The 24,940-nt window shown below is 43.0% G+C and overlaps 1 protein-coding gene across 1 annotated transcript in view; it reads right to left on the bottom strand.

Moving 5' to 3' along the window:
• SLC7A8 (solute carrier family 7 member 8) overlaps positions 1–14,177 on the bottom strand; it is a 51,723-nt gene extending 37,546 nt beyond the window's left edge. Inside the window, exons 1-2 of the mRNA XM_055436610.2 lie at positions 13,871–14,177; positions 13,276–13,459 (exon numbers count right to left, since the gene is read on the bottom strand). Coding sequence (XP_055292585.1) covers positions 13,276–13,417 — 142 coding nt within the window. The 5' untranslated portion in view covers positions 13,418–13,459; positions 13,871–14,177. The remainder of the gene's footprint in view (positions 1–13,275; positions 13,460–13,870) is intronic.
• Between the last annotated feature and the right edge of the window lie 10,763 nt (positions 14,178–24,940).

Raw genomic sequence — 24,940 nt, 5'->3', positions numbered from 1 at the left:
TTCTTCCAAAGGTCGTTCCCCTCCAATGTTTCATGTGCCTCTCACAACTTCACTGAATTCAGGAGGAGAAAGGGCAGGTGTTTCTATTTCACAAACCAAGAGACTAAGACACAGAGGGGTTAAGTGGCTTTCTCCAAATTCCACAGCTACTGATGGGTAAAATTGGATCTAGAAGTCAGTCTCCTGATGCTTAATCCAAGGGTTCTTTCCACTAATCCACGTCGGTTCTGTGTATAAGGGGATGGTCTGCTTGCGACAGGTGAGGCTGGCCCCAGGGACTGAATGTCGGCTGCTGGGATGTGTGTGTGGGCAGGGGAGGAACAGGAGTGTGGGGGCAGCTCCTGGGACATTTCTTCCCAAGCTCTCCTTTGTCCATATCTTATGATTCCCGGGGTCAGGGTCCAAGGGTCAGGTGCTTTGAAAGCTCCCTCTTCCTCTTCATGCCCCACACCGCTGCACCAATGAGGGCCTGAGAGAAGTATACACTAAATGGAACCAAGTCAAAATGCAGAGCTGGAGTACTGGAGGCCAGTTGGATTTGACTGTTCTGAATTCCTACCATCTCTCTTTAGTGGTCTGGAACCAGTTCTGGGCTGATCGAGAGGCAGACTATGGGATTTTATGCTCAAATTTAAAAAACTGACTTTTATATCTCAATCACAGCTCAGCCTCAATCCAGTCCTGAAAACTTTCACTTATAAACCAAAATTCAATTTTTAATTCCAGACTGTGCATCCAGGTTATTTTAGTCAAAGGGGAAGAGAATATTCCCATCCTGAAAGCAGTAATGTAGAATATGCTGCCCCTTTTCAAACTAAAGAACTGCTCCTTGAGATGAGTAACGAGAGAGGGGAGGGGCCAGGAGGAGCCTACCAGCAGCTACAAGCGGGGAGACTGAAATAACAAATTGGAGAGCCTAGAGCCTAGGGCCACAGCTAGATTGAAACGCAACAGTAGCACATTTATGACTCAAACAGGCCTTTTCTCTCCTAGTGTTTAGCCATCCCAACAGAACAGGGCTACATAGAGAAGTGAAGCTAAAAGCAGAAACAATCCCTCATGTTTAACTTTGTGATTTAAACATCAGGCAAACAGAGAGAAAAATGAAATCCTGGGTGCCCCCAGTTCCTAAAGGCTTTTCCTTTTTTGGTATTTTTTTTTAAGTCCGAGGCTTGGAATGAGAAGCTACCTCTCAACCCCCTTCTCAACTCATCTCCCATGAGTGCCGTGCATGAATGCTGGGTCAGCAGAGACTAAAGGGCCTCCTGGTAGCATCCTAGGATGGTCAGCGTCAAACAACCCTTCACCTGCCACAGTGAACATGAGATGGGGTTGATGATAGTGCTGAAAAGTAACAGTAAACTCCTTGCCTGGCAGGAATTTATCAGAAGAGTCATCTGTAGGGCGTTTTAAAGCCAGCCAAGAAGAGAGCAATAGAAGGTTATAAAACCAGCTCAAGGGATTGGAAAAATAATTAGTATGGGAGAAACACAAGGTTTGACTTTGGTTTTTAAGATGCTGAAGGGGGTCGTGGGGTGATAGCCAGGAATTTCTCAGGACCAGGAAATGTGGATGTTACTGAAAAGATCTCATTTTTTTCAGTAATGAAGAATGTCCAAGTTCTACTTCAGGGTTCTTAGAAAACACCCCAGTGGAGATGAGTGAGCATTTCGGTTCTCCTGCTTTTGCTGACATTTCCAGAGCACATGCCCCACCCCATCATCCCACGTGGAGGGTGGGCGGTCCAAGACCAACAGCACTTTTGGGGGGTCTGACCACTTCCTGACTCCACTGGTTCTTGGATAATGTGACTTTCCATGGAGCTGCTATAGCAGATGGTGAGGCTTGGCACTGGGACAAGAGTTCTCCCCATCAACCATCTTGATTTTGACCAAATTAAAATGACAAAGATAAAAGTGGGGGAAAAAATAAAATAGAGACTTTCTTGGCTGTCCAGTGATTAAGACTCTGTGCTTCCACAGCAGGGGGTATGGGTTTGATCCCTGGTTGCTGCTGCTAAGTCATGTCAGTTGTGTCGGACTCTGTGCGACCCCATAGACAGCAGCCCACCAGGCTACCGTCCCTGGGATTATCCAGGCAAGAATACCAAAGTGGGTTGCCATTTCCTTCTCCAGAACATGAGAGTGAAAAGTGCAAGTAAAGCCGTTCATTCATGTCCGACTCTCCGCGACCCCATGGACTGCAGCCTACCAGGCTCCTCCATCAGTGGGATTTCCCAGGCAAGAGTACTGGAGTGGGGTGCCATTGCCTTCTCCGTGATCCCTGGTTGGGGAACTAAAATCCCAAATGTCTCACAGCATGGCCAAAAAATTTGGGGGGCTTCCCTGGTGACTCAGTGGTAAAAGAATACACCTGGCAATGGAGACACGGGTTCGATCTCTGATCCAGGAAGATCCCACATGCCTCTAAGCCCATGCACCACAATTATCAAGCCTGTGCTCCAGAGCCCAGGAGACGCAACTACTGAGTCCACATGCTGAAACTATTGAAGCCCACGTGCCCCAGAGCTCATGTCTCACTAGAGAAAAGCCCATGCAGCAATGAAGACCCAGCACAGTGAAAAATAAAATTTTAAAAAAATAAATAAAAAGTGAAAAAAAAAATTTGAACTTTGTTAACCAAAACTGAGACCTGGGGGATGGGAAGGAGAGGAACGTCTCGCCCTCATTCTAGGAAGCCACTACCTAGAAAATCAGATGTCTCCTCTTCCTTAGCAGCCTCTGGAACGACTACAGGAAGAGGAATGTCACTCAGAGCACAGCTATGTTCTGAAGCCGAAAGAATACTGACACTACATTTACTGTAAAGTCATGCCTTTTATATACAATCTTCAGTGTAATTATTTGACTAGCATATATCTCCCTCACTAGACTGTAAGCTCCATGAGAGCAGAAACTGTATCGTTTACCTGTGAAATGTCACAAAGTATTAATAAACACTCTATAAGTTTTTTTTTTTTTTTTACTCTATAAGTATTTATCAAATAAATAATGTTTGATGTCAATCCACAGCTTACCTCCATGGAGCAGTTTAATACACCTGTTTATCTGGAACCTCAGAAACCTGTGAAATACGTCAAGTGTGTATTGTAGGCAAATGAGTAAAGCAACCCACTTATTCCACTGCAGAGAGTAGACTGGCTAGTATTACCATCTCTACTTCATAGGGAAAGAAACGAGAGCAACCATTATTCTCATTTTTCCAAATGGAGAAAATGAAGGAGGTATTATTTTCCCTATTTTACAGATGAAGAATCTGAGATGCAGATAGGTGGTTATTTGCCTAAATCACAGGGTAAATTAGCAGTCACCGTCATAGCCTCAAGCTTTTCTCTGAAAATTGTCAGTTTTACATGCTCCACCCTACAGACAATGAGAAAGTTTCACAGAAGTTGCTTATTAAAGAACTGGAACACAGATCTGATTCTTTCCTTCTATTGCAATACCACCTTCAGCGATGAGTTACAAAAGATTCATGCCCATTACCTTACTTGACTCTCATGACTACTTTCTTGGGTGCACAGGTCAGGCACTGTCATCCCTATTTACCTCTGTGAAGACTGAGGCTCAGAGAGGCGAAGAGCCATGATCAAAGTCACATACTGCATGAGGTAGCAAGGCCTGGATGAGAGGCCATGTTCTTGGACTCCCGGCCCAGAGGTTCCTCCTACTCTGAGCTGCCTCTCCTCGAGAAATTACACAACACATACCTTAACCGTAGGGCTTTTACACTGTCCAAGTGAGGCTTTTCTGGAATGGCTTTGATAAAGGAGAACTGGGGAAGGGATTTTCTACTTTTGACTATGAACCTTTCCTGATGAGAGGTTGAAAGAAAGTTGATTACAGCAGGAATATTTTTTTCTCCATTGTTTTAGACTCATCATCTACAAAGCCACTCGAGAATACTATGCCCAACCATCTGGTAAAGCCGAGGTACTGGAGGTCGGTTGGGTTTTCAATCCTCTCTTTCATCGACCCCAATTAGGGAAATAACCATCTTATCACATAGATCTTCTCTAGTGAAAAACGGGCCAAGGATGCCTGGACAATGAGGTCCAGCTTGGCTTGTTCTGTCAAAGAAAAGCCAAGTGAACCACTCCATTAAGAAGGGGCCAAGTTGTATCAGTGGGCAAGTCATCACTAGAAAAACGGCTGGAATTGAGAAAATCCACATTGGCCACGATCAATCTCTGACTTCCACCTGTGGGTCAATACCCATGTGATTCCTATTAAGGCCTTTTACTCACTTCCAGGCCTGTCTGCGCTAGCATGCTGCAGCCATCACAGAATGTCCTAGGGCATGGAATTACAGATTTCTACTGCCCAGCAGACCCTAAAATCTGAAAGGCTTTGGCCTTCCCTACTGACTCTTGCTAGTCTTGGAATCCAGCCAGAGCTTCTCCTGGACCTTGGAGGTTCTGTCCACTTCCATGATGTCCAGACAAAGCCAGGGTGAACTTTCTTTGTGCTTCTCCCACGAAATGGTTGGAAGGCTCTCAGGATTTTCAGGACTGTGAGAATAGCACGGAAGTGGGGTTGAGACACTGAGGCCAGGCTTTGATCCTCACAGCAGGCCTGAAAGGTCACCATGCCTCTCATCCTGTCTCACTTTCCATCAGGACTGTACAAACAGCCACCTCAGGGTGACGGCAGGTCAGGATTCCAAACCACGCCCTGTGGGGTTGCCATCTCTTGTGGAACAGAGATGTGGAAGGAGTTTTAGGACTCTGCTGGTTTAGATTCCTTGCTGAAGAATGAAATGGGTGCTAGACTTAAGAGTCAGAGGAGCCACTGAGTCCCTGCTTTGCCACTCACAAGCTGAGTGGTGTGAATTTTTCTTAGCGTCCCTACACCTGCTGAATAGGAATACTTGCTCCTGCCTTGCCTACCTCACAAGGTTGTGGTGGGGATCAAAGGTGAACACACATGCATGGAAACACTTTATAATCTGCTCAATGATCACAAATATAAGGAGTTGCTAGGATTTACAATGGTAGGGGTAGAGACAGTCTCTAGAAGATACCAATAATGGTATCGCCTTGGAAGTTTGGCTCTGAAAGCACTGCAGAGCCAGGGCCATGAAGAACACTCTCTGAGCAACTGTTTATTTGTCTAGGTATAATTTTTAGATGCTTTAGGTGGGTGGCCAACAGGTAATTGCATCTCAAAAAGTATTTATTGAGCACCCACTCTGTACATTCTTGCTTTAAAACGTAATTGGGCAGCACTAGTTCACACATGGACTTTTAACACAATAGATGGAGTCAACCACCACCCACCAGTCACTGAAAGACAGGCATCCTGGCCTGAGGAGCTAAGACTGCTGAGCCCTCAAAAATGCCCATTAAGGATTCACAGCAGGTGTCCAGCGTCTCCCTGTCTGATTGGGAAACCAGGCACCAACAGTGAGAGGCTTTGTCTGCCTCAGTGGTTCTCATCCAGGGACAAATCTGCACCATCTCCCCACCTTCAGGGGACAACTGGCAGTGTCTGGAGACATTTTCGGTTGTCACAGCTGGTGAGGGGATGCTGCTGGCATCTAGTGGATAGAGGCCAGTGATACTGCGTGGGACAGCCCCCCAAAACAACAAAATCTCTGGTCCAAAATGTAATAGCGCTGAGGCTGAGATAAGCCTCAGTGTTAATTTCTAAAGTCTTTTCAAACTTGAACTTAGATGAGATTTAGCATGCTTTGTGTTTTGCCTGTTTTTTTGCTAAATGTAAAAATTTATTGTTTATGGGGATAACTCATTTTTAAGCTAAAGCTTTTTTTTCAAATGCAACACTAAATTTACCACCTTAACCATTTTTAAGTGTACAGTTCAGTAAGTTCAGTTTGTTAAGCATTTTCAGGGTGGTCCAGTGGTTAAGACTCTGTGTTTCCACTGCAGAGGTCACAAGTTCTATCCCTAGTTGGACAGCTAAGATCCCACAGGCGGCCAAGAGAAAGCATATTCACATTGTTGGGAGGCAGATCTCTAATGGACGGTTTGGCTTAGACTGACTGCTATTATTCAACAAATACTTTCTACATACTTACCCATGCCAGGCAGAATACATGAGGATAAGAAAATGAGAAAGACCCTGTCCTCAGGGAATTGTGGGGAGAAGCAATGACAGGATGCATGTGGACACAGAGCTAACACCACCAGGGAGAGCAGAAGTTGCATGAAAGCAATCGCAACACATGACAAGATATTAGGCATGGACGTCACTTGTGGGGGCTGCTCAGAAAAAGCCTCATAGAAGAGGGGAAGCACAAGAAGCTGATAAGTTAAGTAGACTCGAGTCAACAGAGAAAAGGGAAAACACTGTCGACTTGATAAACAGGTCAGACTTGGGCTGAACTGGCCAGTTCTTCACCCGATCAACCCAATCTGTTTTTGAACCAAAATGAATGAGTGTGGGGGTGGGGTGGGGGGGGATAAGGCGAGTGGGGGTGGTGGAGGATGAGCTTAGGAGAGAAAGAAACTAATATTTATTGAATATAAACTGCTGGATACTGGCCAGTTTAATATTTCACAAGAAATTTCTATTTTATTGCCAATGAACTTGTTCCAGGTTACAAAGCTTATAAATAGGAAAGCAGTTTACAAACCCAAGACTGTCTCCAAAGCCCTTCCTTTTCTGATATCAACAATGGTTCCTCCCTGTCCACACATGATACAAATCATGGGAAAATTCATCATATGCTTTCTACTCCCCGCATCAGGGCCCACTTAGCAAATGTCTCCTTATCCCTAGACAACCTGACCCGCCTGTATCAGCTGCTGACTAAACACACTATGCAGAATTGTACCCTAAAGAGGCTGCTAAAGCATTTACGAATCTCACAGACGCACAGGCACCTTGAAACTCTATACATAGAAAAGTACACTAACAATTCTGCAGCAATGAAACACCCCCTGGGTAATCGGCCTTCACAATATGCTGCTCAGTGTGAGGTTGCCAGAACATCTCAAGGCACATTATGAAACCCTCTCCCCAGGAGTGACGTCACTGGTAATGCTGAAGATATTAACTGCAGGGAGCAAACCAATGTGAAGAGTTGGGACCGTGACAATGGATGAGGGATGAGATGTGACTGATTAAGTTTTTCAGCTCAGACTTCATTCATTCTATAAATATAAGAGCTTAAAATAGACTTGAGGCACAATTTGGCTTCTTAGAACTAAAATTCACCAGTGCTTAGCACAAGGCCTAGCACATAATGCTGAATGAGTATTTGTTAACTGTTAAAATATGGGATGATCAGAATCCTGTGACCAGTAGCCCCCATACCTGTGCCAGGGAGCAGCCTGCACTTTGTCATTTACAGATTTCCAGGAAGAAGAGCCCAGGGGGCCTCCTTTGCAGACATGTTCTGGGAGGGGAACAAGGCATGGTCTTTCTTGCTCTGCACTCTATCAGCTGGGAGTTAAAAATTAGAAGGGATGAACTCCTTTTGGTTGTTTTGGGTAGTTCAGGATATATTCTTGGGGTTATTTGCTCATTCCTGCTTTTTTGACACCCTCTCACCATCTCCAAACAATAATAACCAAACAAGGACTTCCCTGGTGGTCCAGCGTAAGAATCCACCTGCCAAAGCAGGAGACACAGGTTCAATCCCTGGTCCGGGAAGATTCCACATGCAACTAAGCCCATACACCACAGTTACTGAAACCCTCATGTTCTAGAGCCCATGCTCTGCAACAAGAGAAGCCACTGCAATGGGAAGCTCTTGCTCACTGCAGCTGGAGAAAGAAATAAACAAAAAAAAATAACAACAAACAACAAGAGCAATGACAGACATTCCTAAGGCTTTCTTGGTAGGCAGCTCTGCTGCTGGATTAGCCCGCAGAGGAAAGCAGAAAACCCTGGTATCTGGGCAACCTGAAAGTCTCACCCAGTATCCCCAAACCGCCATGCCACTTCAATAAGCCAATTTAATTCAGAAAAAGGGGTATATGTGGTGCTGGCCTCTCTGAGAAGGTCATCTGATCTGGGTACAGGGTGTCTGTGTTGTTGTTGTTGTTTTTCTAAATAGAATGGGTTGTTTGATTCTGTTTCTCTGGACATCTTTTTTACCTGCTGGGTTTCTATTTTCTTTCCCCAACCCTAAGTGTCTCCTGCTAGTCATTTATTCTGCATAATTCTGCTCTTTGAGAGAGCATATTGTAGCCCTGCCAGCAGCCCTGCCAACTAGGTTACTCCTTGATCTTGCTGGTTCCTGGAGGTAGGAAGCAACAGGATCCCTGGGTCCAGCCGCTCTGTGGGGCATTCTGATTAAGCCCAGTGGCTTCAGAGTTCAATGACTTGGGTGAGGACCCTGGCTCTGCCACCGCCAGTTAGTTATTCATTCAATTCCACCCTTTCCGTAACAGTACTTATTTCATGGGCTTGGATGAGAATACTCACAAAGCACTGATTTGGTATGTGGCAGTGCTCAGTAAACGCTAACTACTTATTATTATTACACCACTGAGTATAACCTCTCTCTGTTTACCAAGATGTGTTTGTTTTGAAAAGTATCCTACTTGGCTTCTGTCTCAAAGTTTTCTTTGAGAACAATGAGAGTTTTAAACATGTTTTCATCCTGAATGAACCAAATCCTAATCCCCCTCATGTTGAAAAAAAAACCAAGAACTGAAGTATAAATTTGAGAAGAATTTTCACACTCCAGCCCTCTGGTTAATATCCAATAGACATTTGGGGGATTAGAAAGCTAATACATGAAATCAGAGACTAAAATGTAAAATTTTCTAAAATGGTGTAAAAATACATCGGTCTGAAAATTATTCAGACCTGAAATATTTCCAAATCAGCCCAGTGCCATTTCAATATGATTATACCTATAGTATGCTTCTTTGTTGACAAATGGCCTTTTAAAAAAGTTTTCCCCCAACGTTTCCAGTATTAGATACCCATGTCCTTTCCCAACTCCAATGTCAGGGCATGGTCCTGCATGGCCCACTCCTCCACCACACAAGACACACCGGCCTCCCTCCCTCCTTTCTTGGTTACCGATCAGAAACAGGGAATGGCTAAGAGCTTTGACTCAGGAGTCAGAAGATCTCAGTAGTCAATCCTCCAGGGTCTGTGACTCCATTTCCCCATGTTTAAAACAGAGTTATAATATCTATTTCCACAGAATTGTGGTCAGGATTAAATAAGGTAATATATATAAAGAGTTTATGTAAAGCTGTGGTTTTTCCAGTAGAGAATGATGGTCCAGAGAAGAAGAGTGAGCACGTGGGAGAGTCAATGGAAGCATGGTCTGTGCTGACCACATCCTGCAGTAGTGGAGCCAGCACACCTCAGGCTCCAACCCCCTCCACCAAAGTCTTCCTGTAGCTGTACTGGTACTTCTTCTACTCTCAGCTGATTGCTCAGATCTTGTTTACATTGGGACACTTCCTTGCAAGGAACACAACACTGAGTGCTTCGTCTATAAAAACAAATAAGGACCTCTGCACAGGATCTGAAGGCAAACACCTCTTTTAGGACATGACAATTGAGAGTAGAGAATAATGCTTATGAGTTTGATTTAGGATTTAGACAAGCTGTAGGTCTGAATCTTCAATACTTTTCAGCTGTGTGACCCTCACTAAGTTTCTTGTCTCTCTGAGCCTCTATTTCCTTATGTGGAGGAAGGGCAAAGAAGTGCCTATCACACGGATTATTGTGAGGGATAAATAAGACAATGTAGGACTTTCCTGGTGGTCCAGTGGCTGAAACTTCATGCTCCCAATGCAGGGGCCCAGGTTTGATCCCTGTCCAGGGAACCAGAGTCCACATGCTTCAACTAAGACCTGTTACAGCCAGATAAATAAATAAATACTTAAAAAGAAAAAAAAAGAATGTATGTTTGGCAATTGGACAAGCACCTGGCATATAATAAATTTTTAATAATAACGGTAGCTTTGATAGCATTAATTAATGAATTTTGTGGCTCCTTCATACTTTCTTTAGATTTTGAGGGGGATTTCACATTCAAGGAGAAATCTAAGCTCACCTATTACCAACAGGTTTCTTTGGCCAAATATGTGGAGAGCAATAGACTGGTTAAATTAGGGCAAAGGTGAAGTTTAAAAATTAAAACTGGACAACCTCATTTCCAAGTTGATGAAACTATTCCTAGCTTAAAAGATTTTCAAGTTAGGTTCCCAACAGCCATTCAAATAAACACTTTAGTACTATTGTCTTCACATTTTTGTCGAAGGGTCAATTAAATTCAACAATCATCTGAGTAACTATTTCAAGTCAGGGACTCTGCTAAGCACTAAAGATTCAGAGATATATATGACATTTTTTTGCTCAAGGAAATAACAGTTTAGTTGTTGTCCTTCTACCTACCAAATCTCCCAGAATTATCTTCTCTATTCCATCTTTCTCCATGTCCTTCAAGAGGCTTCTTAATCTAGTTCTCAGCGAGAACTTCTCTTTCTTTGTGCTTCTCACCATTCACCTAACTTTTTCCTCCGTAACTCAACCGTATCATAAATTTCCAATGTTCTTTGTCTAATGTATATAAAACTTATCTCTCCGATCAGATTATAGATAATTCTAGAGCATCCATCTTCTATTGGTCCTATTTTATTTTAAAACTGTTATTTATTTCTTTGTGGCTGGACTGGGTCTTTGTTGCTATGAATGGGCATACTCTAGCTGTGGCGCGTGGAAGCCACTCTTCCACATGATGCACGGGCTTCTCATTGCCGTGGTTTCTCTTGTTGCAGAGCACAGGCTCGAGGTGCTCAGGCTTCAGAAGTTGTGGTGCACGGGTTTAACTGCCCTGAGGTATATGGGATCTTCTCAGACCAGGGATCGAACCCATAACCGCTACACTGGCAGGCGGATTCTTCACCGCTGGACCACCAGGGAAGTCGTTATTATTCCTATTTTAAATCATCGATGCTGATTGTGAATGGAACTTTTACAATGTTTTATGAAGCATAGTTTAACTTATCCCTAAGTTAACTGGATATGAGATCAATTTGGGGCAGTTGCTATTTTTCCATACCTGGTGATCTAATTCACTTAGGAAATTTCCTTTCTCTTTATACCTTCGAATTCTTTCTTCCACAGTGTTGACACTGAACACTAGATCACTGAAATTCATGTGCAGAATGCCATTTCTATTTTTGCATTTGGTCTTGAAAAAACCTGAATCAGTGTCATCTACTCGGAAACCCCTCTAGAGGACAGGGCAGCTACTCAGCACATTTGTAAATCAACAGCCACAAGGCAGGGGAAGTGGAAAGGATTTCACTCCCCCAACACCCTAAAGGGGAAATGTATGTCTCAGCTTAAATGGAGATACAATCATGACTATTAACTCTACAAGGATTCTTGCGCTTTGGAATAATACCCTGATTTCTCTGAAATCGCATATCTGGGGCCTCTTCACCATAGAATACCACAGTTATTGTTCTTCTTGCTACAATACCAATAGGAGCACTGGGACTGTTTTTACACTGAAGTGCTTGCTATCCATGAGGTTGTGGGCAAATCATTAGTAGCACTCACCCAACTAAAAGCCATAGCTCTTACACCTGGACACTCCCACTTCTTCAGTCTTAGAAAAATGCTAAAGAAAGAGACAAAAATAAGCTCATTATATAGGAAAATATCCTCAACCCTTGAATACCTGCACATATATAGGGGTGGGTGAGCAAGGCTGAGGCAGGAAGAAGCCTGATTGTGCTTGTGTGTGTGTGGGTGTAAACATCTGTGTATGAATCAGAATCTTCCCAAAGGGAGGAAAATACTTAATCCTCTCAGTCAAACCGGTGAAAGAGGTAACAGCTCTGGGCTATTTATAGACCTTAAATTGGCATGTTCTGTACATATTGAATACTTTGCTGATCTCATTTTTTAGAGCAGTTGCAATAAAGGCAAGCTAGAGAAAAGACAATGAGAGATTAAAATCTTGACTATAATATTTTAAAATAACATTACCTTACTTGTAACTGTAGATGTCTGGAAACCTACCAGAGTCAGAAAATTAGATAGAGCAGCATTCCACTTTGAAAGCTGGGTGCAGAGGTGAAGAGGATTATCTGAATACTGTACTGATATTACTTGATTTCAAGGGTGTTCTCCAATGTCAGCACTGCTTAGTTGCCAAAATGCTTCTGTGCTACCATGAGGACCACGGGGTTATCCAGAGAAACTGGTCTGTGAGCATCAGGACACTACAAGCCTTCAATAGGAAGTCTGCACAGAAACTGATCTGGCCCGACTGTCCTGTACCCCTTTCTCTGGGGAAAAGATAAGGCCCTCTCCCAAAGACAGCAGAAGAAACGCTCACCTTCTGGAGCAAAGGCAGTAACGAACCATTGCACATCCATCTACAGGGGCTCTCTGGAAAGAGGATTATGTGTTGTCTAGAGACAGGGCCATATTTAGGACCCCTGCCTGGTAGAGTGCAGTTACAGGATTGGAGTGGCACTCTTGGGGACACTCAGCCTCCCCAGTTTCAAACCCTTCAGCTGGATTCCCCATTCTAATTACTCCCGTTTCCCTTCAGAACCTCACAGGGTCTTCCATGGGGTAAGAGACATGGATATTACCCAACTCCACTAAGCAATGAGAGAAGCTGCCAATTACACAATTACAGAAAGGTACAATCTGTCGCTTCTTTTCTTCCATAATTTATTTCCACACCCATGAAATGGGAATAACAGCCCTGTCACATCTACTTCACCAGAGAAAGTGCTGGATAAGATGGAAAAGCTAGAGAAAGGCAAGGCATCCTTATACTGCTGTTGTGGCTATTTTTATTACACACACCCTAGGCTCATAGTCTCATACAAAGTAAAACCGAATAGCTCCTAAATATGTCTCAAAAGCCAATCCACAGCCTGTTAAGGAGATGGCTGCAGAAAAGCCTGTTAAAAATCTATGTTCTCCAATCCTACCTTAAGTCACTGGAATCAACCTTCCAGTGTAGAGTCAAGAGACCTATATTTTCAACAAACTCTCAGGCAACACTGACCATCAGCCAGGAGTGTGTTCCCTAAGTGCTCCATTCCCAAACACTGGACAGAACTGACTGGTTTGGGGGAAGAGATGTATGATACACAACACTTTCTATACCTCTCACACTTAATCCGTTTGTGTAGGCCATAGCACAAGTCAATGACAAGCCTTTTCTAAGGGAGCAGGACGCAGAAAGAGTGTTTTGCGGGGCTGGGGGACTGAGGGATTAAGGTTCTACAAGAGGATCACCAGACAGGGAGGAATGATCGGTGGGAAAAGGAACTGGACTCACCTACAATGATACCACAAGCACTGACCAATCCAATCTCTTTCTTCAGGGCCACTCCGCCCCCTCCAGAATCAGCCTCCTGCGACTCGCTCCCACCTGGGTGGTTCTTTTCAGTGTTGTTCCGGTGCCTGGCTCCTTTTTCCATGTTTCTCAATAGGATTTCAACCTCCGAAAGGTATCTCTCTTTCTAAATGGATATGGATGTAAATATATTTAGAGAGAGAGCCTTTCAAATGGAAACGTCCTTTTCCGTGATAAGGACCACTCCTACCCTCTTAAAAAAAAAAAAAAAGACCCAGGCAGATAAAAGAGAAAGATGAAAATATTCCTATTCCGTCTTGACACTTTCTTGTCACCCGTGCTTACAAACAAGGAAAGTGTTGTTAAAATGGGGGCGGGGGGACAGACACCGACATTTAAATGTAAAAATAGAACTGTACCAGCTACTCTGGCTGGAATTCTCCTGAAAGGGATGTAGCTCTTCAGAAACCAGGACCGTTTTGCACTGTGTACCAGGCAGTGGCTTATTTCAGAGCTTCAAAGAGATAGTCTGGATTTCCCTCAGCTATCCCCCTAAGAAAACAGAGATTGTCTTTACCTCCCCTCAGCCTTTTATGAGAATAAAAATCGTTTTCATTCACTGAAAGGAAAAAATAGGCAATCCTCCGGTACTTTCTCCTCTTTCAGTGGACCCGGCCGGTTTGCGCCGGGTCCCGTTTCCACCTGGCGTGGGTTCCTTCCCCCTCCCGTCTCCTGCCTTCCGCTTTCTCCAGAGGTCCTCTTCTGTCTCGCTTGTTTTCTTGTCCTTGTTTTCCTCCGTCCGATCTCCGTCAGTCCTCAGGGCATAGACCGCCCCATCCCTCGTGGTTCCAGGAGAGTGCCTCTAGCACAGACGAACGTGCTTCCCTTTTAGCCACGGGTTTTAAGTGCGGGGCTAGCTCCGCCTCCCACCTCCAGCGTGCTCTCCATCCTCCGTCTCCTCCCTCCTGTTCAATGTAAATAGCTGCACACAGTCCCCAAAGATCACCGACAAGATGGATGAAAAGATTTCCCTTTGTAATCGAGCTTCTCCCTTCTCTCCATCTTTCTCTTTGTAAGTAGTGGAAGTAAAATCCTCCCAGGTCGACTGTTCGGGAGAGTCCAGGAGCTGGTATAGCATTATACCAGGTCATTCAGCAGACGTGGGCTTTATAAATAAGGGACCGGTTGTGCAGACACTTCAACGCCATCAGAAATACACTGGCGAATGTATTATAATATTTATGTCTGGAAGATTTGAAGGAGAGAAGGCAGCAGGGACGTTATCTTCAAGTATCTGAAAATTGGAGGATATCGGGGGTGGGAAAGGGGAATGGAAAGAATTAAGACTAATGGAAAAGAGGTTTATTTAGTATAATTGTGAGCAGCCTTGAAGAGTACAGTGGAAACAGAAAAAAAAAAAAAAGACCTCAACCCTGGTCCCAGGAAAATAAATGACACAAAATCTGGTGGATTGGGGCCTTTTATAGCTTCTAATATTATATTTTGGCATAATGAAATTATTACAAAGACAGACCAGAGAGGAGGTGGGGAGTTATCAGCACCTCTCTGATCTTGAAGCAGATTGTTGATGTTAAGAGATGACTTATTTCCATATTGATATTGTATCTAGTCTTCTGTGAAGAATTCTACCCAGAAATTCCTGCCCTAGGTGAGAGCAATTTATAATTTATCTATTTATAATTGCAAAGTACTCTGAAAAAACAGCAGAAAGCAATATAGCAGACAAAAGTATAAAGCTTAAATGAAGTTATTTTGAATATGTGTTACATACATTATGCAAAAGCACTTGAGTTTAAAATGGGTCTAAAAAAGACAGTTCCCAAGTTGACACTAAGTGTGGAAATTTGGCCTCACTTTCTGCAGAATGTTCCAAAAGATTTTGGATTTTAAGAAAAGTAAATACTTAATTCCTTAAAGTGGAGATGGTTGAGCTCTTGTAGGAAGGTCTTTTTCAAATGGGGTAAAGTCTAATCAACAATCTTTTCCACTTTTCGCCTTGACCACTCAGCAAGTATTAAGAGGTTTCAAAGGTTGAGAGTTCAACTGCCTCTCCTTCTGCAGTTCATGATACAATAAATTGAAAGCCTCAGCAAAAAAAAAAAAAAAAAGGTGGGGGGTGATGATGCAAAAAGGATTTTTTTCTTAACGAAAAGAGCAGACAAACAGACAAGGCAGGGAATATGTAGCCCAAAACTCCACAGGAGGGGATGAGTCATGAGAAATGAAAAAAATCTGAATTGCTTTGGCCTTTCCTCATGACATCAGAGAGCATCAATAATCTCATTTTGAAACTTCTGCTCAATTTCAACATCAAGGTATAAAACAGTCTTTCTGCTCTCAAATATGAATTCTTTCAGTAATGTTTCAATTCAAAAGGTGTAGATTTAGTATGAGATAAAATAAGAATGCAATGAATTCAAGGTCTCTTGCCTAAACTGGTGCTAACTGACCACAATATGGTAAGCTTCAGTCATCTCAATTTATGAACTAAGAAGCTAAGAGAGGAATGGGATCAAATACAACCGTGGAATGCAATTAAGCATACCCAATTGGAAAGAAAGGGTTGTTGAAGATTAATATTTCTTTTGCACTTGAAGTTTATAAGTGGCTTATGATTATCTACTAATGGTACAATGTAAAAGCTATAAAAGGAATCTCCTCCCCTTCTCCCTCCACAAGACCATTCATGCATATTATATGGCTCCCTCCAGGTTGAGATCTTTTTGTGAAATAAATCCTAAGTGTGTCAAAATTCCACTTGGCTAACATGGAACTCAGGAGAGAAAGAAAAGTCTTGCTGTGATGTGTTGGGAAAAACCTGTAAGAATAATTAACTGAAGGTTCAATTTTGAGCACTGAATTATTTATTCATAACTAATGTACATTTGCCTTTATAACTTTAAATCTACTATCCATATCTAAATAATACATTATCTACAAACTGTTTTCTGCACAATATCTTGATTTTTTTTCCTCATTAAATACTGTGGGTAGACAAGACTATTATTTTTTCCTCTTAAAGATTAGGAAGCTGAGGACAAAGATAGGGCACCTTTGGACAGACAGGATATCAGTGGTTTATACTGAGATCTTTTCCCAGGACGCTGCAGCTACTTGCTGATGCCTCAGCTTCTTCCACCTGAGGGAGACCTTTGATCAGGGCCGTGTCCATATCTTCTTGAGTTGATATCATAACTGTGCTAGAGCCCCACCTTGATATCACACCTGATAGTTGTTCAGTGAGAACCACAGGTTTTAACCTGTCCCCTACCCCTCTACTTGTCCCCTTTCCCACAGTCCCACAGTCCTTTCCAGGTACTTTAATACAACTCAGTTCCCAGAATCACTGTTTACTATTGTCTTTCATGCTTAAGATGAGAAGGAATTGATCTTTTCACCCAGAGAAAGGGTAAGAGGGTAGTTTTCTCAGGAATCTGTAGTTAGGAAGAGAAAGGCTGTGTGAGGCTGACATCTACTGCATGAAGAGGGATATAGCATGGGGGCAGCTCCTTGTGTAATAGTGGAACAAAAACAGTCATGTTTCAGTATTCCCCTTTCAAAACAACAGGGAAGAAGTAACTGTTAATGCAGAGGAGTCCAGCACAAAGCACATTCACTCCATTTCTGACTTTTTCTTTTGGCCTTGTTGCATGGCTTTCATGATTTCAGTTCCCTGGCCAGGGATCAAACCTGGGCCCTGGCAGTGAAAGCCACTGGACCACTGGACCACCAGGGAATTCCTTGACTTCTTTTTCTGGACAAGCATTTTATTCTTGTTCCTTGTAGCAGAGCTGTGAAGTCTGAGTCACTAAGTGAGTGAAGTCACTCAGTCGTGTCCGATGCACCAGGCTCCTTCGCCCATGGGATTTTCTAGGCAACAGTACTGGAGTGGGTTTCCTTTTCCTTCTCCAGGGAATCTTCCCGACCCAGGGATCAAACCCAGGTCTCCCGCATTGTAGACAGACGCTTTACCATCTGAGCCACCAGGAAAGTTCGAGGTCGCTAAAAGAGGATCCAAATCTCTTTCTGGAAAGAACTCACAGTTCATGCTCCCAATACACTCTTCTAGCACCTTCTTGGCCAAAGTCAGAAGGGAGCCATGATTTCAGTTAAAGCAAGCTTTCTTCCTAGAATCCCAGCGACCAGCCTATAGTGAAACAGTGGCTTCCTGAGCTAGTGGGTCTAAGAGCCTTTGTTTCATTAAAAATGGAAAGCAGATGAAAATTAGTGAGTAAAGAAGAAGGAAGGAAGAGAGAAAAGGCCAAAACAGGTAAGAAAAAAAGGAAGGTGGAATGAGAAGATGCCCTCATTTAAGCCCTCTCAAGGGTATACTCTGTTTGCCTTTCAGACATATTCCTAACTTGAAAGGAGCTTGTATCTTCTGGGGTTTATGTAGTCCTGAGAATCTGGATGGAGCAGACCCTGTTTTGTTATGATGGTCCATTAATTCATGCTTTTCTGGAGATAATGATGAATCCTTGCTCTGACACTAGAGATAAAAATTCCAGCATATTACTCTTCTGTCTGCTGCACTTGGCTGCTTTCCATGACACTAGCCCAGCAGCGATGGGAAAGAAAGAGAGATGCCTTCCCTGAGGCAGACTGCGTGTCCTTCACTCCTTTACTGGCCACATCTATCATGGCACCTTGGTATTCTTCTTTTTGGGATTTAGGTGACTCTAGTTTTGAGTACTTAAATATGAAACTTCCACCTCCTCACTGGTTTTCACTGAGGAGTTGTATTTACCAAAGATGAGGGCTCTTGTCTTTTAAGATATGGAAGAGAAGTTCTCTGAGGTCAGACGTTTGTTTTGTTCAACTGATGTAGCCCTAGTACCTTAAGTGGTGCCTGACACTCAGTAAATATGATTCAGTGAATGAATGGTGATGTGCATTAATGAATAATAAATTATATAAAAACCAATGAACCGATATGCTGACTAATTGAGGCAAGATATAGTCCTCAGTGCTGGGAGAGGTACTGGATTGTGGAAAGAGGGGAACACCATCCAAGTCTGACTTAAAGATCATTTCTCTCAGAGCACACATCTCAAGCAGGCCTTCAACACTGCCCAGCAGTCCTATTGCAGTCCTGTAGTCATTGCCTCTTGCATTTATCTCCTGCTTGCTGCAAACCAACACCATCCCCCAAATCCTCACTTTCAGTTGACATCCTTGCCTATTGCTTCATGGTGAGACAATAGAAGAGAATGTCCATGTCCTGCAGCCACTATATCTGTCCAGGTGCCTGTATCTTTCCCCAGATACTCGACCTCCTCTCCTGTAGAAATGGATGTGGTGTGTTCCTGGGTATCTCCCTGACTTGTGCACTAGCTTCTCTGTCCTTTCTTACCCACTCAGGAATTTGGCTTCTGCAATTACTCCTCTCTTTGCAGAATCATGTTTTTTACTCTCTCCCGGATCATTCCTATCAGCATGCAAACGTGCTGTAATAACATCAGTTTAAAAAATATAAAACTAACAGAACCTCCCTTGACTTTACTTCCCTCGTCAGCTGCCACCCCACTTCTCGGCTCCCCTGTTTTCACTTCTTCACCTCCATTCATGCTTGCGTCCACTACCCTTAAGCTTTTGTCCTTATCCACATGATGAAGCCATTTGTCAAGGTCACAGATAGCCACGACAGGGTCCAACCTAATAGGCATTTCTCAGTCTCCAGCCTACTGATCTCACAGCAGCCCTGGCTCCTGGGATCCACTCTTCTGGCTTTCCTCTACCTCGTTGGCCTCTTAGGCTCCTCAGCTGGATCCTTTCTCTTCCCAATCTCTCCTCTTCTCTATCTTCCCTCTCTACCTGGGTGTTCTCATTCGGTCCCATGACTTTCAGTAGCATCTGCACACTGATACTTCCCAATAGATCCAGCCCTCAAATCTCCCAGAAACTCTGGAATTAGCTCTCTGTCTACTTGATGTCTTTCTTGGATGTGTGTAATAGGCATCTCAAGCTTAACATGCCCAATTACTTCAAACCTGCTCTTCCTCCAGTAGTCCTCACTTTAGTAAATGGCCCTCCTTGGTCAGGCCAAGCATCTTGGAGTTAACCTTGACTTACCTTGTCTCTTATCTTTTACTCTACATCTCGTTTATCAGCCACTTCTATTAGCTGTCAATTTAAACTTACCGAGAAATGACTTATTTCTTACCATCTTCACCGCTACTACTCTAATTCATTATGACCTTTATGACCTTGTCACCAGCTTTCACCTGGGCTGTTTCAATCATTTCCTAGTTGGGCTCCCTGTTCCGGACACTTGTTCTCAAATGTCCTCCTGTACATCATTCTTAACAGAGCAACCAGAATGCTCCTCTAAATCATAAGTCAAGTCATATCTCTCCCCTGCTCAGAATCCTCCAAAAGCTGCCCATCCCACCTAGTTAGAGTCAGGTCTGAAGTCCTTTCTCATGGCTTCAGGTGAGCATTCTGAAATCATATCCTTGTATTCTTCCTTCCACTTAGTCCTCCTGGACTCCTAGGCCTCTTCCTATTCTTTGAACAGTGAGCTCCACCTCAGACCTTTCCATTGGCTGGAGCTTCTGTGAGGAAGACTCTTCCTCTAGACAGTCATGTGCTTTGCTCCCGCCTGTTATGCTCATCCATCATCAAATGTCACCTTGCAGGATTTCTCTGATCACCCAATAGAAAAATCAATCTTTATCCCATTACCTGGGCATTATTTGTTGTCATTATTACCTAATATTTTTTGCTTATTTTTTCCTTGTTTCCCCTGTTAAAATGTAAGCTACAGATTATTGGATTTTTAGTTTTTTAGGTGGGGAAGTGATATTATGGTTATAATGAATATGTAATTGTATATCATGGCTATATAATCTTTTAGAGTTATATACCAGTATGGATGTGGAGAAGGCAATGGCACCCCACTCCAGTACTCTTGCCTGGAGAATCCCAGGGACGGCGGAGCCTGGTGGCTGCTGTCTATTGGGTCTCACAGAGTCAGACACGACTGAAGTGGCTTAGCAGTAGCAGCAGCAGCAACCAATATGGATGAAACAATTTGATGTCTTGGGTTTGCTTCAAAGTAATATGAGAGGGAATGGAGAGGTAGTCTGTCAATGAAAGAAGGCTATGAGTTGATATTGTTTAAGCTGGGTGATGGGTAGATAGGAGTCCATTATAAAATCTTCTCTGGTTGTTGTTCAGTTGCTAACCTGTGTCTGACTCTTTTGCGACCTCATGGGCTGTAGCCTGCTAGGCTCCTGAGATTTCCCAGGCAAGAATACTGGAGTGGATTGCTATTTTCTTCTCCAGGGGATCTTGCCGACCTAGGGATGGAACTCATGTCCCATGCATTGACAGGTGGATTCTTTACCACTGAGCCACCAGGGAAGCCCACTGTCTTCTCTAGCTTTGTATATATTTACATTTTTCCATAATAACAAACACAACCTTTGCTACTTTATCATTATCTCCCTAATGCCCAGAGTAGTACTAGACATATAGAAGGAATTCAATAAATATATATTTGTTGTACAGCAAAAACCAACACAGTATTGTAAAGCAATTATCCTCCAATTAAAAATAAATTTACAAAAACAAGAGAGAACATTCTCCAACACATTTTTAAGTTTTAAAATGTTTAATCTGATCCCAATTAAACAAATGTTAATTATATGTATATAAGCTATAGAATATGTTCTTTATTACATATAATAATAAAGGCTTGTATTGATCTATAAAAATTCATATTTGTTTAATACTGATTGCATTTTGAATCAGTTAGGAGAGTAAGGGTAATATTTTCAAGATAAATGTTAACCATTTACTGCTAATTGTTGAAATCTAAATTTTAAGTTCCAAAGGATATTTTATAGAGTATCCCCTTCCAGGTTTTGCATCTGAGAATGTTTAATTGTGGGAATACCAAAAATTAAACTTAAGAGCAAGTTTTTAAAATCCAGCTTGGGGGTTTCCCTGGTGATCCAGTGCTTAAGACTCTAAGCTTTCCATGTAGGGGGCACAGGTTCAATTCCTGATCAGGGAACTAAGATCCCACATGCCATGCAGCATGACCAATAAATAAATAAAAATTTAAAAATATACATGTGGTTTAATTTCTTACCTCTTTTTTACCAATTCATGATAATTAACTATCATCTCCTATACCACTACTACAATTGTGTAGCAAATCTGGAAAGAAAATACAAAAGTCTAAAAGGCTACAGTGTAGAGATCACTGATGTGCAATATACTGCCCATAGGAAGAGAATGTGATTGTTGAGGAAATTTTCAATACTACACAATTAATCAGATTAATATAGAAATAAACTGTAATAGAAGTTGGATTATACATATGAGGATGTGCTCAATTAACGTCACTTGCATAATCAGCCCATATTTATCAGTTGTTTACTGTGCTGGACACTGGGAACAAAGACCATCCGCTGGGGCTTCCCTGGTGACTCAGTGGTGAGGATTCTGCTTGCCAATGCAGAGACGGGGGTTCAGCCCCCGGTCCAGGAAGATCCCACAGACTTTGGAGCAGCTAAGTTCATGTGCCACAACTGTTGAGTCTGTGCTCTAGAGCCCACGCTCTACAACAAGAGAAGCCACTGCAATGAGAAGCCTGTGCACTGCAGTTAGAGAGTATCCCCCACTCGCTGCAACTAGAGAACACCTGCGGAGGAACAAAGTTAAAAATAAAAATGCTTAAAAAAAGAGACCATCTGCCTTCAAGGACCTCAAGGACTGTGATGATTAATTCTAGGTGTCAACTTGACTGGCCATTTGACTGGCATGCCCAGATTAAGCATTATTTCTGGGTGTGTGTAAGAGTATTTCTGAATGAGATTAGCATTTGAATCGATGAACTCTAAAGTAAATTGCCCTTCCCCACGTGAATGAGCATCACCCAATCTGTTGAGGACCTGATTACAAAAAAAAAGCAAAGGAAGGAAGAAGGAATCTACTCCTTTCTGCTTCCTATCTGCCTGCTGGAGTTGGGACATCTCATATCATCTTCTCTACCTCTTGGACTGGGATTTAAAACATTGGCTCCCCTGGTTCTCTGACCTTTGGACATGGACTGACTTACACCACCAGCTTCCTGAGTCTCCAGCCTGTAGACAGAGGGTCATGGGACTTCCCAGCCTGTGTACTGAGTAAGCTAATTTGTTATAAATAAATCTCTCTTCCCACCTCCATCTAATATCTATACATATGTATATAAATATATATCTTCTGCTGGTTCTGTTTCTTTGGGAAACCCTGACTGATACAAGGACCTTAAATGCCAATACTTTAGATCCTTCTCTATTCTCCTAAAGTGAGGTACAGCAAGGTCGCCTGTGAAACAGGAGGGAAGAGGGCAAGGCACACCCTCTAAAAGAATGACAAAACCCTTGACTAGACAACAAAAAGTGGTTCAAACCTACTAAGCCGAAGATAGTGGAAGATTCAATTTCAGTAAACATTGAGCTTCAGTGTACGCTCTTGGTAATACATTGAAAGTGAAAGTGTTGGTCACTCAGTCGTGTCCAACTCTTTGTGAGCCCATGGACTGTAGCCCACCAGGGGGCTTGCCTGGAATTCTGGCAAGAATACTGGAGTGGGTTGCCATGTCCTTCTCCAGGGGATCTTCCCAAGCCAGGGACTGAACTTGAGTCTCCTGTGTCTCCTGCATTGCAGATGAATTCTTTACAGCTGAGCCACTGGGGAAGCCCTTGGAGTGTGTATCCCTCTCTTAAATAAATCTGCTTTCACTTTACAATGGCTCACTCTTGAATTCTTTGCTGGGCAGAGCCAGGACCCTCACTTGCCTGTGCATTCCAGAGACTCATCTGAGACCTGGGACCTGACCAGCCTCTCTTGCCCCATTTTCCTGTAACATCATGCCTCCCCCAGCAAAGGATCACTGGACATTTGAGGAAAGCTCCAGCATGAAAGCCATAGACAATAACAAACATAGGTGATGCAAGGAGCATAATTACCAGTACTCAGAAAAGGGAAGAAGATAGGACTTCGTTCTGAGGCCAGGTAATAGGCCCATTAGGTCATAAGAGTCACTGGATTCAAAACCAAACTCCTTTCCATTCCATAGACAAAACCAAACTCCTGTGTTCCCCATTTCATCACGGCACAGTGCCATGTTTTTGTTACTGAGTTCAAGCTCACTCTGTTTACCACATGAGAGGCCAAGAAATCCGAGAGATAAGGTGTTGAGGCAAGGAATAGGGCTTTATTCAGAAAGCCAGCTGACTGAGAAGATGGCAGATTAATGTCTCAAAATAATCATCTTATTGGGGCCTGGATGTCATTTTTTTTTCCCATAGAGCCTGAGGGAGAGAAGCAATGAGGACCTAAAGTCTAAAGGCAGAATAGAAAGGGAGAGGCAGTGAGAAAGTAAAGTAAAAAGGGTCTTAAATCTTGCAAAACATCTCCAGGAAGGGCCAGCCTTTGGAAAGGGGTGTGTTAATCTCTTCTTTTTCGGTAGCCTTTCACAGGTGGGCAGGGTCAGATTATCTCTTCATGGGTTGAACAAAGGTACTTTAGTTTAACAGTTCCCAGAGGGGCAGGATCCTTTGAGGCAGGCCATTATGTATGATCATAATAACAATAGCAATGAAAAGCAAGTCAGAGAAAGTTTCCAACATGGAATCAGAATTGGTTCTTCTCTGCAACATTATCATAGCATTGTGCTCTCAATCACCCAAGCCTAAAACCTTAATCTTTTTCCTTCCCTCCCCCTTTTTAACCCCATAGCCAGTTAGTTACCACATCCTGTTGTTCCGCCTCTGAAAATTGTTTCACATCTTTTTTTAAAATGTAAATTTATTTATTTTAATTGGAGGCTAATTCCTTTACAATATTGTATTGGTTTTGTCATACATTGACATGAATCCGCCACAGGTGTACATGTGTTCCCCATCCTGAACCCACCTCCTACCTCCCTCCCCATCCCATCCCTCTGGGTCATCCCAGTGCACCAGCCCCGAGCACCCTGTCTCGTGCATCGAACCTGGACTGGCAGTTCATTTCACATATGATAATATACATGTTTCAATGCCATTCTCCCAAATCATCCCACCCTCGCCCTCCCCCACAGAGTCCAAAAGACTGTTCTATACATCTGTGTCTCTTTTGCTATCTCGCATACAGGGTTATCGTTACCATCTTTCTAAATTCCATATATATGCGTTATTATACTGTATTGGTGTTTTTCTTTCTGGCTTACTTCACTCTGTATAATAGGCTCCAGTTTCATCCGCCTCATTAGAACTGATTCAGTACATCTGTCTTCTTACTACTCACAGTTGTTGGCCTATTCCAGAACTATTCATCTCTCTGCAGTCCCATTGCAATAGCCTGCCAATTAATCCCCCGTCTGTGATCGTCCGTCCTTCATTCTGTCCCCAGAGTTATGTTTCATAAAACATGGAGTTGATCATGTTTCTATCTTGCTGAAAGCCTCTGGTGGTTCTCTATTGTATAAAGTTGTGGTCCCTACAGCTGGCTGAGTGAACATCACAATCACCCGAGGAATTTTTAAATTAAAAAATACTGGCCACAGGGAAGGTAGACCTTCTCCTATGGTATCTTCTGGTGGCAACTTCCTGCAATGGAAGTTCACCCACGAAATTCCCTCTGAGCT

The sequence above is a fragment of the Moschus berezovskii genome, chromosome 9 (genome assembly GCF_049115385.1).
Source record: "Moschus berezovskii isolate FMDL1 chromosome 9, NW_MosBer_1.0, whole genome shotgun sequence".
NCBI lineage: Eukaryota > Metazoa > Chordata > Mammalia > Artiodactyla > Moschidae > Moschus > Moschus berezovskii.
Note: the sequence above shows the minus strand (reverse complement) of the source record. Positions and strands in the feature narration are given on the sequence as shown.